At 36.8% G+C, this 15260-nt stretch overlaps 1 protein-coding gene across 1 annotated transcript in view; it reads right to left on the bottom strand.

Annotated features, from left to right (window-relative positions):
* LOC125679594 (DNA repair protein RAD50-like) overlaps positions 1 to 14950 on the bottom strand; it is a 74204-nt gene extending 59254 nt beyond the window's left edge. Inside the window, exons 1-9 of the mRNA XM_048918903.2 lie at positions 14842 to 14950; positions 11725 to 11888; positions 9348 to 9533; positions 8354 to 8458; positions 6940 to 7013; positions 6608 to 6782; positions 5019 to 5108; positions 1808 to 1868; positions 1125 to 1202 (exon numbers count right to left, since the gene is read on the bottom strand). Coding sequence (XP_048774860.2) covers positions 1125 to 1202; positions 1808 to 1868; positions 5019 to 5108; positions 6608 to 6782; positions 6940 to 7013; positions 8354 to 8458; positions 9348 to 9533; positions 11725 to 11853 — 898 coding nt within the window. The 5' untranslated portion in view covers positions 11854 to 11888; positions 14842 to 14950. The remainder of the gene's footprint in view (positions 1 to 1124; positions 1203 to 1807; positions 1869 to 5018; positions 5109 to 6607; positions 6783 to 6939; positions 7014 to 8353; positions 8459 to 9347; positions 9534 to 11724; positions 11889 to 14841) is intronic.
* Between the last annotated feature and the right edge of the window lie 310 nt (positions 14951 to 15260).

Genomic DNA, 15260 nt, shown 5'->3' with positions numbered 1-15260 from the left:
TTAAATGTAATTACCCAACAAACAAAATGAATAATGCCATATTTTGCATTAATTACCTAACAAACAAAATGAATAATGCCATATTTTGCATTAATTACCAATGTTTTGTCACTGCTAAACCGACGTGTGTGATGTTTTATTATCTACATAATTCTTAACATCAACTGTGGCATGCAGGTGACTGTTCCAACTTTTAAAAAAGAAACAAATTAAATGGCAAACTATAAACATAAAGAATAAATGTTTACTTTGTAGTTTTGGGGGGAAATAAAAAGCAATGTACAAACTTAACAAGGCCTTATCGGTCACCTGAGTACTAGTGAAAAATTATCACTTCTCCCAAGGGCTATGAAATCTAGAAAAAAAAACCTGTTCTGAATATCTAAGCTAAATTTTAACATTCAGCAAAAGTATAAAACAAGATGTGTTCTTAAAACTGCAATGCCCTCAAAAGTGCATACACTGATGAAAGGCTTTAAATAATATAATAGGTGTTTTAACATTAAACATTAAATATGACTAATTTGGACCCATCCTAGAGTCAAAACCCTGGGCTGTAGAGATTTTTGAAAATTGGTCAATTTTGGGCAGTTTCTGTCCCGCCCCTAGGGCCCCAGGGGTGCTGGAGTCCTGAAATTTACAATTTATGCCCCCCTTGTCCCTAAGATGCTTCATGCCAAATATGAAAAGAATTGGACTAATAGTTGTTAAAAATGTTGAATTGTTAACACGACACATGGCGCATGACGACGGACGACAACCAATTGCAATAGCAAGAGTAAACTCAGGTGATCTAAAAAGCCTACATTTTAAACAAAAAAACAAGTTAAATTGCAAACTATAAATGTCAGGAATAAATGTCTACTGTGTAGTCATGGAGTGATTTGTTTAACAATGGGGACATATGGAAATAAATTTTTGCATCGAACCTTTCGAAAAAAGGTTGACAATAATCATATGGTCCCATGTAATATTATATAATTGAGAGAGCATTTTCATTTCACACTCCACCTACTCCATGTTTAAGTTGTTTTAATGTGCACTTACTAATTACAATGTTAAAAGCAAATAACAACACAAGTTGTTTTAATTACAATAAAGCAAATTCACAAATATCAACAAACCTTGAAATTCATTCTTTATGTCACTTCTAAGTTCTGTTGCAGAATTTTCCATCATTTTCATTTGACTTTTGTATTTCTCTGCAAAAAGGACCACACATCAATATAAGTATCAGTCAAGATGGAATATCCAGTAAATGTTTATATTTAGAAAACATTAGACCAAAATTAGATGTAGCTTCATCTTTATTTTTAGAGTAAAAATCCAGCCAGAATGACTGTTTGATGTAATTAAGGCACATCTAAAATATTTCCAGTAAAATTCACCATTTGATACATTAAAAAAATGGTGCTGAGGACTTTGACCAATCGCAGATCATTAACATTCCTACAATGTAAAAAATTTCAGGTCAATTAGGGTCAAATTTCTAAACTATGATTGCTGAGGTAAACCCATGTATTGTTTGTAATATGATGATTTCTGAAATAATGCTGTCAGAAATGCACATCTACAGAAACTACATGTATATTTTGGAATATTTATGACTTCCATCTGGGCAACATGTAAGGTCCAATCAAAGAAAATTAATATGTTGAAAAAGTTTGTGATACATAAATACTTATCAAAATATACAACCTGTACATGTCCTATAATGGAACCACAATGTATGATTATATCTCATCACTATTAATAGTGTTTTTACATGTTATTACACATCATTTTATTTCACATATTGCACACAAACCTATGTTGGTATGAATCTTGTGAATCTTTGCAGATTGATTCTCAATTTGCTCCAACTTATCCTGCAAAAAACATCAAAAAAGAACATTTAAAAAAAACATCAAAAAAGAACATTTTAAAAAAACATAAAAAAGAACATAAAGAAGAACATTAAAGACATCAAAAAGAGTATCATAAAAAGAACATAAAAAGACATTAAAAAAACCCAGCAAAATAGAACACTATAAATCAAAACGTGCTATGTGACAGTGACCTTGACTTTTATTGGTCACAGTTTGGAGTCTTTATCTATGTTATGATCAAGGCTAAAACTTCTGACATACAAAGAGACAAACTAAATACAATGCTAGATCTGTACTAATGGGCGCCTCCCACTCTACAGAATCAGCTAGATCTGTACTAACGGGCGCCTCCCACTCTACAGAATCAGCTAGATCTGTACTAACGGGCGCCTCCCACTCTACAGAATCAGCTAGATCTGTACTAACGGGCGCCTCCCACTCTACAGAATCAGCTAGATCTGTACTAACGGGCTCCTCTCACTCTACAGAATCAGCTAGATCTGTACTAACGGGCGCCTCTCACTCTACAGAATCAGCATCTAATGTTTCCTCACTACAAGATCAGCTTCACAACTACTCCACACAGTTCCGGACAGTCACTCCACACAGTCCCGGACAGTCACTCCACACAGTCCCGGTCAGTCACTCCACACAGTCCTGGTCAGTCACTCCATACAGTCCCGGACAGTCACTCCACACAGTCCCGGACAGTCACTCCACACAGTCCCGGTCAGTCACTCCACACAGTCCCGGACAGTCACTCCACACAGTCCCGGACAGCCACTCCAAACAGTCCTGGTCAGTCACTCCACACAGTCCCGGACAGTCACTCCACACAGTCCCGGACAGTCACTCCACACAGTCCCGGACAGTCACTCCACACAGTCCCGGACAGTCACTCCACACAGTCTCGGTCAGTCACTCCACACAGTCCCGGTCAGTCACTCCACACAGTCCCGGACAGTCACTCCACACAGTCCCGGACAGTCACTCCACACAGTCCCGGTCAGTCACTCCACACAGTCCCGGACAGTCACTCCACACAGTCCCGGACAGTCACTCCACACAGTCCCGGACAGTCACTCCACACAGTCCCGGACAGTCACTCCACACAGTCCCGGACAGTCACTCCACACAGTCCCGGACAGTCACTCCACACAGTCCCGGACAGTCACTCCACACAGTCCCGAACAGTCACTCATTTTTGTCAATGCTAAATTTTTACTTTTTTGTGACATGGACATACCCACGAATCCAAGTCCTCCGTTAAATTGCAATACAGTAAAGAATAATGATTATCAACCATGAAAATAAATCCCCACAAACACGCAATTTTTTGAAAACCATAAAAATTTGACCCCTCACAACCTGGAGATTAACTGGTGTGTTTAATGATCAGTTCTAATTATCAATTAACCTCATTAAATTTTGTACAATGAGTATGAGCTGCAATAAAGCATAAATAACACAAATAAAAAAATATTTTATACATCGTAGTTTCTTTATTCATATTTCAAATGAAATAAAGTTTTAAAATTGAACAGATTACATGGGAAAACGCAATTATGAATTTTACCTCTCTCACACAATTTATTCTGGTTGAATGGATTTCCAGACTCTCAAAAACTAATAGTTTTATTGTGGTGCTGTGGAATTTGAGTTTTCGAATCACCTGTATTTCATGTAAATTGTCTGCCACAATTTTTAAACAGAAAACGTAATTTATCAAGAAGAGTTTGTTGTTGAGTTAAATAACTGAGCAACTTTGCTTACAAGATTAATATTGCTAACCCTGATGTATCCTTGAAATATATGTGTACACATGTATGTTGTAATAAATAGAACATTGTTCATAAACTCGCTCAACCATAAAGCAACTTTTATTTGAAAGATCTATGACCATTGCTCAATCATGAATAATATTCATCAGTATGAATCTTTAGATTAATGCTTGTTCATGAATATTTGTCAATGTGAACATTAAATTAATGTTTGTTCATGAATATTTGTCAATGTGAACATTACATTAATGCTTGTTCATGAATATTTGTCAATGTGACTGAACATTACATTAATTTGTTCATGAATATTCATCAGTATGAATCTTTAGATTAATGCTTGTTCATGAGTATTTGTCAGTGTGAATCATTTTAAAATGCTTGTTCATGAATATTTGTTAGTGTGAATCATTTTAAAATGCTTGTTCATGAATATTTGTCACTGTTAATTATTAGATTAATGCTTGTGTGGCGGTCAGAATGGTTTGATTGCTGCTGGCCAGATAGCTGTTAGTAGAGCACCTGACAAGAGATTCAGGGTCGATTCTCAGTCCAGCCTTTCCTAGACTACATCTGGTGCTAGTTAAACCCCTGGACTTGCAGGTAGTCCTGCCAGGGACAAAAAATCTGAGTTAATGAAGGAGGGAGGAATGTGGGGGTCAGACAGGTTAGACTGCTGCTGGCCAGATACACGAAGCTCAGTTAGTTGAGCACCTGACTGGAGATTCAGGGGACCCCCCGATTTCCCTTCATGTTACATTTGGTGTCGTAGACCAGCCTGATCGCCGGTGATCAGATACCTCAGTTGATAGAGCACCTGACTGGAGATTCAGGGGACCTGGGTTCAAACCCGGTCTGGTTCGTTGCATTTTCTCCTTTCCTGTTACACTTGTATGCATTCAAAATTTCTCTCTCTATCACGAAACAGGAAGTCACAGACATATTTTTCACTACTGATTTGTGAACAAAAGTTGTTGGTATTCGGCATACTTGCAAAGAGTAAAAAGGTAAGGAAAAGTACACTCCTTCAGCCATCATAAGTCAAAACTTTCAAAATCTGGGAAAAGTTGGAATATTTAAACATGGGATTTCTAAAAATAACATAGTTATATCAGAAAGTTGTGCCTGCATGTACACTCTTCATTGAAATAAACTTTGTTTCCAATAATTGAATGTCATTTAAGATGGGTCCAAATTACAGTGTAACTCTACCTATATACTTGTCATACTGTAACTCTCCTTCTATTAATGAGCTGAAGTAAAACATCAATTAACACAGACTAAACTTTCAAACACAAAAAACCTAAAAATCAAATAAAACAACAATTTCTTGAAACAAAACAAACATCAGACTGAGGGATTACAATCTTACCAGAATAGGCTGCAACTTGGCATCAATCTTCTCCACGGACTCCCGACATACCATCATTTTTGTTTCCTTCTCATTTTTGTCAGCTTCAAGCTATAAAATATCAAACAAGAGAATTCAGAAAACACTCACTTCTGCCAAGGTAAAACAATTATGCCCCCCCCCCCTTCCCCCCATCTCTATATCTAGACCTCTCCCAAAATCTATATCACTTGTTGTCCATAACGAAGGACAACAAATTCAAAAGGAGCACTGTTAGATAGTGTGAATGTGACATACGGGTCGATTGCTGTGGCAGATCCAAAATATTTACACAGATAATATGATGAGAATAACAACAAGCGTTACAAATGTAGAAGTCCTTCAAAAGACCTAATGGATGTACCCCAAATCTTTGTTTAAACTTTAGAATTAAGACAATTTTAATTATTTTCAATGAGATGAACACAGAAGCTACACTGACTGTATGAATTGATCTCTGGTTGTATAAGCACTAGCTGATATATCTGCATGCAAGGTGAAGATAACGAACAGTGATCAATCTCATAACTCCTACAAGCAATACAAAATAGATAGTTGGGCAAACACGGACCCCTGGAAACACCAGAGGTGGGATCAGGTGCCTAGGAGGAGTAAGCATCCCCTGTTGACCGGTCACACCCGCCGTGAGCCCCATATCCTGATCAGGTTATGGGATTAACCGCAGTCAAAATCAGTGTGCCAAGAACGGCTTAACAATCGGTATGAAACACGTCAGACAGCATTTGACCCAATGCGAGGTTGTATTGACGAACTAGATCGTTATAACGACCATAGAATTTGCGAAATGCTGACTTCAATCGAGACTGTTGAAATCCCTGTACCATCAACTTGTTTGTCAGTAGCTTACCTCGATTTAAAAACTGACTATACCCAGAACAAGCTCTTGCATATCGAATCAGTTGAGATATATAAACACCATATGCAGGTGATAATGGAATATTGCTACATAAATGTGGGAAGTTGACAATGGAGAAGCTGAAATCATCCCGTTTGTCATACAGTTGAGTTGTCAGTTTGCTGTTAATGTTTACTTTCAATAAAATATCTAAGTATGAAGCAGAAGAGGACGACTCTGTGGTGTCCTTTATTTCGAGCTCACAGGGATATATCAAATCGACATATGAATGAAAGCTATCATCGTTAATAGACAAAACATCATCGATATATCTAAAAGTCGAATTGAAGGTCACAGCGAGAGATTTTTTCTTCTCACGTAGAAGTTTTTGAATAAATTCTGCTTCATATGAATATAAAAACAGGTCAGCTAACAAAGGAGCACAATTCATGCCCATGGGAATTCCAACAGACTGTTGGAAGACCTGATCACCAAAGACCACGAAGATATTGTCAATGAGGAACTCTAGCATATTTTTTATTTCAACTTCAGAGTACTTGTGTGTGGAATCAGAGTGGTGTTTAACAAAGTAAGTTTTTGAATGACTGATCACTAGATATGAATATTTACCTATGCCCCGCCCCCATCACCTGCTCTGTTTACCTATGCCCCGCCCCCATCACCTGCTCTGTTTACCTATGCATGCCCCCATCACCTGTTCTGATTTGTCTTTAAGCTGCTTCAGGTAGGTAACATCCTGCTTGTAAAGTTTAAGATCCTGGTCCTGTGTCTGTTTTAACTTCCTGATTGTCTCCAGAGCTTTGACGTATCTGGTGGAGGCAAAAATCGCATCAAACTTCTCCTTTAGAGCTTTTCCCTCACTCAGCGGCCTAAAAACATTGTTTGATAAGTTTGAACTCATGTTGGGCAATATGTCACCAAAAAAAAAAAACCCACCCACAAATAATGAGTGCAATAGACTTTGTAAATTTGTAACAAACTTCCAGAGAACTCAGTGTAGTATCCCCGCTTGACCAGCTTACTCACCAGTTAGAGTCCTCCTGGTGACAGAAAATGACATTCTCCAAAACCGGCTTGGAAACACCAAGGGATGTAATCATCTGCAAAGACACTCCCACAATTTCAATCCCATGTTTACAATCGAATGTACAGAAATTTTACATGGATATTTCACAAGTTGGAGTCAATCTAATTAAAATCAGTGTTGTACTTGATTGACACCTGTGACTTAGACAAGATGCTAGACAGTCTATTTATAGAACGATGTTTGTCAAGAGTTTAATAGAAAGATGATGTAATACATGTACGCGTTTACCTGTGTTATACACTGAATTATACACTCTCTACAGACGGGGTTTTCTAGGATTTTGTTTTAGCATGAATAGACTATAAATTTTGTGGAAATAAGCACTCCACATTTACATCTGGGGACAAAATTGGAATTAACGGCTGATTTGTGACAACTTATTTTCATGTGTGAATTAAGCTCGGCAGTAGAAACACACAAAGACCTAGAGGACCAGTCTAATACTTACCTCTGTCTCAGCAAACAACCCATTTACTGACTTCTCTATCTCACCACACAACACATTTACTGACTTCTCTATCTCACCACACAACACATTTACTGACTTCTCTATCTCACCACACAACCCATTTACTGACTTCTCTATCTCACCACACAACACATTTACTGACTTCTCTATCTCGGCACACAACACATTTACTGACTTCTTTATCTCACCACACAACACATTTACTGACTTCTCTATCTCACCACACAACCCATTTACTGACTTCTCTATCTCACCCCACAACACATTTACTGACTTCTCTATCTCGGCACACAACACATTTACTGACTTCTTTATCTCACCACACAACACATTTACTGACTTCTCTATCTCACCACACAACCCATTTACTGACTTCTCTATCTCACCACACAACACATTTACTGACTTCTCTATCTCACCACACAACACATTTACTGACTTCTCTATCTCACCACACAACACATTTACTGACTTCTCTATCTCACCACACAACACATTTACTGACTTCTCTATCTCACCACACAACACATTTACTCACCTATCTATCTATCTCGGTACACAACCCATTACTGACCTATCTCTCTATCTCATCACACAACCCATTTACTGACCTATCTCTCTATTTCATCACACAACCCATTTACTGACCTATCTCTCTATCTCAGCACACAACATTTATACTGACCTCTCTGTCTATCTCGGCACATAACCCATTTACTGACCTATCTATCTATCTTGGCACATTTAGAGCAGTGACTACTATTCTTATTTTGACCTCTGTCTATCTCGGCACACAACCCATTTACTGACCTCTCTGTCTATCTCGGCACACAACTCATTTACTGACCTCTCTGTCTATCTCGGCACATAACCCATTTACTGACCTCTCTATCTATCTCGGCACACTTTGAGCTGATGCTTTTCTTATCCCCGTGGATGTCATAGCGGGTTATCACTCCGTCCAGGGTCTTCATTTCTATCTTCTTCAACTGTAAATTCATCAAATCTTCTTCAGAGTACAATTCTGACAGTGAAATATACAAACTGTAAAAATCTGATGTCTGATTAGTCATTAGCATATCTGTCCTAACGAGCATGACCTGGGACTATTCTCTATCAGCAATGAATAAGCTCTGCCCTAAAACACCAATTCAAAATAAAGTTGTTTTTATTTTTCTTGAAGTTTAACAATCTGTACTTCTAAGCCAACGACACTGGTATCTCCTGAGGAAGTTTTTAACCATATTTTCCATTAACAAAGCATTTCAATGTCCTTCATGTTTTAGAATATACATACACCTTATCAAGTCTTTTGAGCGAGCATCAGATTATTGCATCATTTATTTAAATAGCAATGACCTAGTTATTTATGGAATTGTTGACATATCTTTTTGTTTCCTCTAAAGCTTCCCTCTTTAACCAGATTCCAAAAGTTCCCGCATATGAGGAATCTTCGAATGGAAGAAACACGAGTCAAACTGGGACATCTTGTAATGTAACAACAAAGTATAACGAGCCGTGATGAAAGATATTACGTGAAAAAATGAAAAGTCAGAGCAAAAATTAATAAATGTTTTGAAAAGGTTGTAGTGCTCCTTAGGACATATCTATACAGTATATCACATTTTGAATGGTTTAAAGTGTAACAATGTTTCAATTCAATAAATAGCAAGTGTGACGAACATATTCTCTATACACATAAATACAATGTACTCAGTATGTCATGTGCACACGTCGTCCTGCACACTTTCTGTATTAGTGTACACAACTAAAATGAGCACAGTCCTTTAGACACGAGTCAACAAACAAGAATCAGTATATCGACAGAACGCGTCACTATCTCTGAAACGTCTAATCGGTTACACCACCGTCCTTCACCTTCTGTGTGGCCTCCATGATACGCTGTATGACCACGCGGTTGTTCGTGACGTCTTGGAACTGTAGTCTGATCTGAGCCTTCACCTGACGCTCATGGGCCACTTTGGGGTCATGAATAAAGGCGCCACCTTTACTGCCAGGGGGCATTACTCCTGTTGTCATGTACTTCAGGCATTCAATAATTGTCTATGAAAATGATTTATAATATAAATGAATGGTTATTGCTTTTTTGAAATCGATTTTTATCAACAAAAGATAAATTGATGTTAACAGTTTCATCAATATGTTCTCGATATTGCACTAATCATGCTGTCAGATCAAATAGTTCTTTTCATCTAAAAATTCCCCAGACACACAGAAAATGCATATATCTACAAACACCATTGTCCATTAAAAAATCCTTGATCTAGATATAAAAATCCACCTCAAGTCTACATTAATTTTTAAGTCTTAATGGAGCAGGGAAGACTGCATGTTCTTAATTATATTCAGTCCTAATGGAATGGGGAAGATTGTGAAATTTTGATCCAAAGGTCAATGTAAATTGTTTATTTCCACTAACATCCAAGTCAAAATTAGAAATTAATGTCTTCCCTGTTCCATTAAGACTTAAAACTTACCGTCTTCTCTGTTCCATTAAAACTTACCATCTTCTCTGTTCCATTGAAACTTACTGTCTTCTCTGTTCCATTAAAACTTACTGTCTTCTCTGTTCCATTAAGACTTACTGTCTTCGCGATTCCATCAAAACTTACCATCTTCTCTGTTCCATTAAGACTTACCATCTTTTCTGTTCCATTAAGACTTACTGACTTCACTGTTCCATTAAGACTTACCGTCTTCTCTGTTCCATTAAAACTTACTGTCTTCTCTGTTCCATTAAAACTTACTGTCTTCTCTGTTCCATTAAAACTTACAGTCTTCTCTGTTCCATTAAACTTACTGTCTTCTCTGTTCCATTAAGACTTACTGTCTTCGCGATTCCATCAAAACTTACCATCTTCTCTGTTCCATGAAGACTTACCATCTTCTCTGTTCCATTAAGACTTACTGACTTCTCTGTTCCATTAAGACTTACCATCTTCTCTATTCCATTAAAACTTACTGTCTTCTCTGTTCCATTAAAACTTACCATCTTCTCTGTTCCATTAAGACTTACTGACTTCTCTGTTCCATTAAAACTTACCGTCTTCTCTGTTCCATTAAAACTTACCGTCTTCTCTATTCCATTAAGACTTACTGACTTCTCTGTTCCATTAAAACTTACCGTCTTCTCTGTTCCATTAAAACTTACCGTCTTCTCTATTCCATTATGACTTACTGACTTCTCTGTTCCATTAAAACTTACTGTCTTCTCTGTTCCATTAAAACTTACTGTCTTCTCTGTTCCATTAAAACTTACTGTCTTCTCTGTTCCATTAAGACTTAATGTCTTCGCGATTCCATCAAAACTTACCATCTTCTCTGTTCCATTAAGACTTGCCATCTTCTCTGTTCCATTAAGACTTACTGACTTCTCTGTTCCATTAAGACTTACCATCTTCTCTGTTCCATTAAGACTTACCATCTTCTCTGTTCCATTAAGACTTACCGTCTTCTCTGTTCCATTAAGACTGACTGACTTCTCTGTTCCATTAAGAACTTGCCAACTTCTCTGTTCCAATAAGACTTACCATCTTCTCTGTTTCATTAAGACTTACCATCTTCTCTGTTCCATTAAGACTTACCATCTTCTCTGTTCCATTAAGACTTACCATCTTCTCTGTTCCATTAAGGCTTACCATCTTCTCTGTTCCATTAAGACATACCATCTTCTCTGTTCCATTAAGACTTACTGACTTCTCTGTTCCATTAACACTTACCATCTTCTCTGTTCCATTAAGACATCTTCTCTGTTCCATTAAGACTTACCATCTTCTCTGTTCCATTAAGACATACTGACTTCTCTGTTCCATTAAGACTTACCATCGTCTCTGTTCCATTAAGACTTACCATCTTCTCTGTTCCATTAAGACTTACCATCTTCTCTGTTCCATTAAGACTTACAGACTTCTCTGTTCCATTAAGACTTACCATCGTCTCTGTTCCATTAAGACTTACCATCTTCTCTGTTCCATTAAGACTTACCATCTTCTCTGTTCCATTAAGACTTACCGACTTCTCTGTTCCATTAAGAGTTACCATCTTCTCTGTTCCATTAAGACTTACCATCTTCTCTGTTCCATTAAGACTTACCATCTTCTCTGTTCCATTAAGACTTACCATCTTCTCTGTTCCATTAAGACTTACTGACTTCTCTGTTCCATTAAGACTTACTGACTTCTCTGTTCCATTAAGACTTACTGACTTCTCTGTTCCATTAAGACTTAAAACTTACAGTCTTCCCTGTTCCATTAGGACCCAGAATGAGAGTAAGTGGTGTGAAGAAAGTGATGATTCCTTTGTCCGAGTCGTCAGGGCCGAAACTTCGGATCCCTTGGATTGACATCTTCTCGATTTGAGACATTTTGTTTATTTACTTCCAGCTAGCACAGAAACAGTCTGAAATATGTGACATCATCAAAATTCACATTACATGAGAAACTCACAATATTTACATGTAGAGGAGCATCTCCATGAAGGCTAAGAAAGCCAACTGCAAATAATCAAAACACGTATTCCCACATATATATTTATCCTAATGAGAATATTTAGGTAAAAAACAAATATGCTGGCCATCACGAAATGGCAATAATTTGTTTAAAATGTCAATTCAAAATGGCAGCTATAAATTTGTTTGGTATTTCTCAAACAAAGCAAATTTACTTAAAGAATTAGCATATTTTAAACTTATTACATGTAGTACTAAAACCTCTATCTCTGCTGCCATTCTAGTGAAGAGAAATGTCATTGTTATTCATTTTTGTCTATTAATTTTGTGGTGATGAAAATAAATGAACAAATTAATCAGTGGTTCTACCAGAAGTTACATGTACAACAAGTGAACAAAGCTCACAAGTAAAACAGTTTACCATGCATTTGCTATTCAAAATATTCCTTACACTGCTTATCCTAGCAGATATAACCTCACATCACTTTAGAGACAACTACATTTAATGCAAGTTGATCGACACTAAATTGCTGGTCATCAATTGACAAAATCTATTCTGTATCAGACGCCCACTGGACAGCTAAATATCAGTGTATATTGAAATTTCACTACACCCCTTCTTTCCAAAAAACTAAATTCATGTCATGACAATGCACAAATATACGCAAAAAGTGATCATACTATTTCACACCAACTGTGCCATTAATTTGTAATCATTATGTCTATAGGCCTGTAATATTTGGGCAGGTCCAAGTCTACATAAAGAGGATGAGCTGAAATAGATTGTTTGTTTGTTTTACATACCCTCAGGAATTTTTCACTCATATTGTGAAGTACCACAAATTTAAACCTATGCTTAGCGTTCAGGCCTGTAGCATCAAATTTTCTTTTAACTTGCAAATGCCTGCTGCGACACGGGACCTCTGCTTTTAAGGTCAATTCCGAAAGACCTGTGATTATCACTTTTAAATGATGAGCGTTTGGCGAAGAAGTAATCACTTCCTATGTTTTATGTCTTAGGTTAATTGATGTGGACATGGCACGAGCGGGGCTCAAACTAATGACATCCTAGCTACAAACCATTCTACCACAGGGCAGCTGATAATTTTTTTTTATGAAACATGCTGTGTTAAAAAAAACTCCCTAATTTAATAAAAACAAGCATTCTGAGAGTATTGCATAGCAATACATAGTCCCCTACCGGAGGTACAAATTATTGGACATCAACAATATTCGAAGTTCATTATGAGACCAAGGTTATGGTAAAAGGGAAGATTGGGAAACAAAGATACGAATATTAATGGTTGGAAATCGACTACTATTCAGGTACAAAGACTAGACCAGGAAAACTTCAAAATCGATCTGTAACTTGTTATGGCAAAGCAATCATCACAATGTACTGAATATCAAATGAATATCTGCAAGCACATTAAAAAAAGTCCAGAAAACTGATAATTCATGTTATTTTTTTAAGTCCAAGGGCCATAACTTAGTGAAAAATCAACTAACCAAGAGGAAACTCGAACTTGATCTGTAACTTATGGCAAAGCAATGTACCAAATATCAAATGAATATCTGCAAGCACATTTTAAAAAAGTCCGGAAAACTGATTTGCAGGACTGATGGACAGACAGACGGACGGAGCTCAAACCTAAAATCCCCTTCAACTTCGTCGGTAGGGGATTAATAACATCTTCTGATTTGTACACAACATTAACTCTGAGGGTCATGTTCTTTATTTACCAGTCATATCAACAATTCCAGTGTTTGGGAAGACAATCATTTTACAGAAATTGTAACGTGAACTACACTTATGAGAAATTAAATAGAAGAGAATACAGTGAGAATGAGACAGCTTTCAAAAATTGTTGAGCAATTTCCGCAGGCAAGCAAGTGTGTCGATCTGAGAAAACTGCATCCATGTACTATAAATTGCTTCGTTAATTTAAGTCTGCACATCTGAAAACGATAATTCATAACTAATCACATTAAGTGCTGAGGTGCATAATGTGCAGTAATTCCCTGTTGACTTCTTACTGCACAATACGAGAAATGCAAAGGAAGAATAATTATTAGAGACATATGTAACAAAATTTTCAAAATTGGTGAAAGCAATAAAGAGATTACAGTGCTTTTTACACATGGCAGGGAAAAATAATTATCAAGACCTATCAAATCAGATTGAAAAAATTTCCATAAATTTACATTTTTAAAACTAAATCTAATATGAAAATAATTAAAACAATTTGTACCATGTGTAAGTTTTGAGAGCAAATTTGCAACGGCTTCGAAAATAGCCAACTTTATCTACTGTGGGATTTACACCATGTAAAGGGGTAAGAAATGCATGTTTCATTGTGATAGAGTTAATAGGATGTCCAAGGCGAAAAGTTGAAGCGGACAAGAAATTCAGTTTAACCCATTTTAATCGCAACTAGCGGCCGAAGTTCCGGCAAAATTTCCCGAATCACTTTGTGTGACACTGGTCCGAGATTCGGAGAAGGCTTATATTGGCATTGCTTGCTGCCTAATCCTTATTATGTTATTCATAATAAAATACTGTTTAAATTAGATTCGGAAGAGGCGTCAGTCCAAATATCCAGCCTCGATGAATCTTGCTGAGATTAGGTCTAGTGTGACTCACGTCCTATGTTATCTATAGAAAAGTGGACAGGCATGGCATAGTCTACACCCACTGTAAGACATGCCTGTCTACTTCTCTAAAGAGAATAAAACGTCATACACGGTCCTCCTGCGATATACAATTCGATACTAATTTTTTGCGGGAAACGTGACCAGCTTCAAACAGCAGATAACACTAATATTAGGCCTAGATCAGCTTAATTTGTTTTGTCTTGATTGTTGGCAATTTCAAAATTCATCAATCATGCTCGATTCACTTACTTTAACACATAGTATCATCTAATTGTAAGGAAAATATTCCAATCATGAAAAAAAAAGTACATCGAAATTGAAAGTACACCAACACTGCGGTTAGAATATAAAGAATATCAAGCCCGAATTTAAATCATATTTAAGGATGGATTCCTGTCATCATTCAGACAATACTTTTTTTAATGTACACATGATACACCTTTTTTAAAACCTCGAAAAAAGCGGATTTTGGTGGTGGATTTTATTTATATAATCTATTATTCGGACACAAATCATGCAAAACTTCAATTTATCATTTGGGAACAAATAATACAAAACTTCAATATCTGACAACCGAGCCCCTGTGTTCAGTAGAACAAAATCAAAGCAATATTTTTTTTTCAAAACTATGAAATTAAGTCTTACAGTAACTGTACGGTGGGTGGTTT

The sequence above is a fragment of the Ostrea edulis genome, chromosome 2, assembly GCF_947568905.1.
Source record: "Ostrea edulis chromosome 2, xbOstEdul1.1, whole genome shotgun sequence".
Taxonomy (NCBI): Eukaryota; Metazoa; Mollusca; class Bivalvia; order Ostreida; family Ostreidae; genus Ostrea; species Ostrea edulis.
The sequence above is the reverse complement of the archived record's forward strand: the minus strand, read 5'-3'. Positions and strand labels throughout refer to the sequence as shown.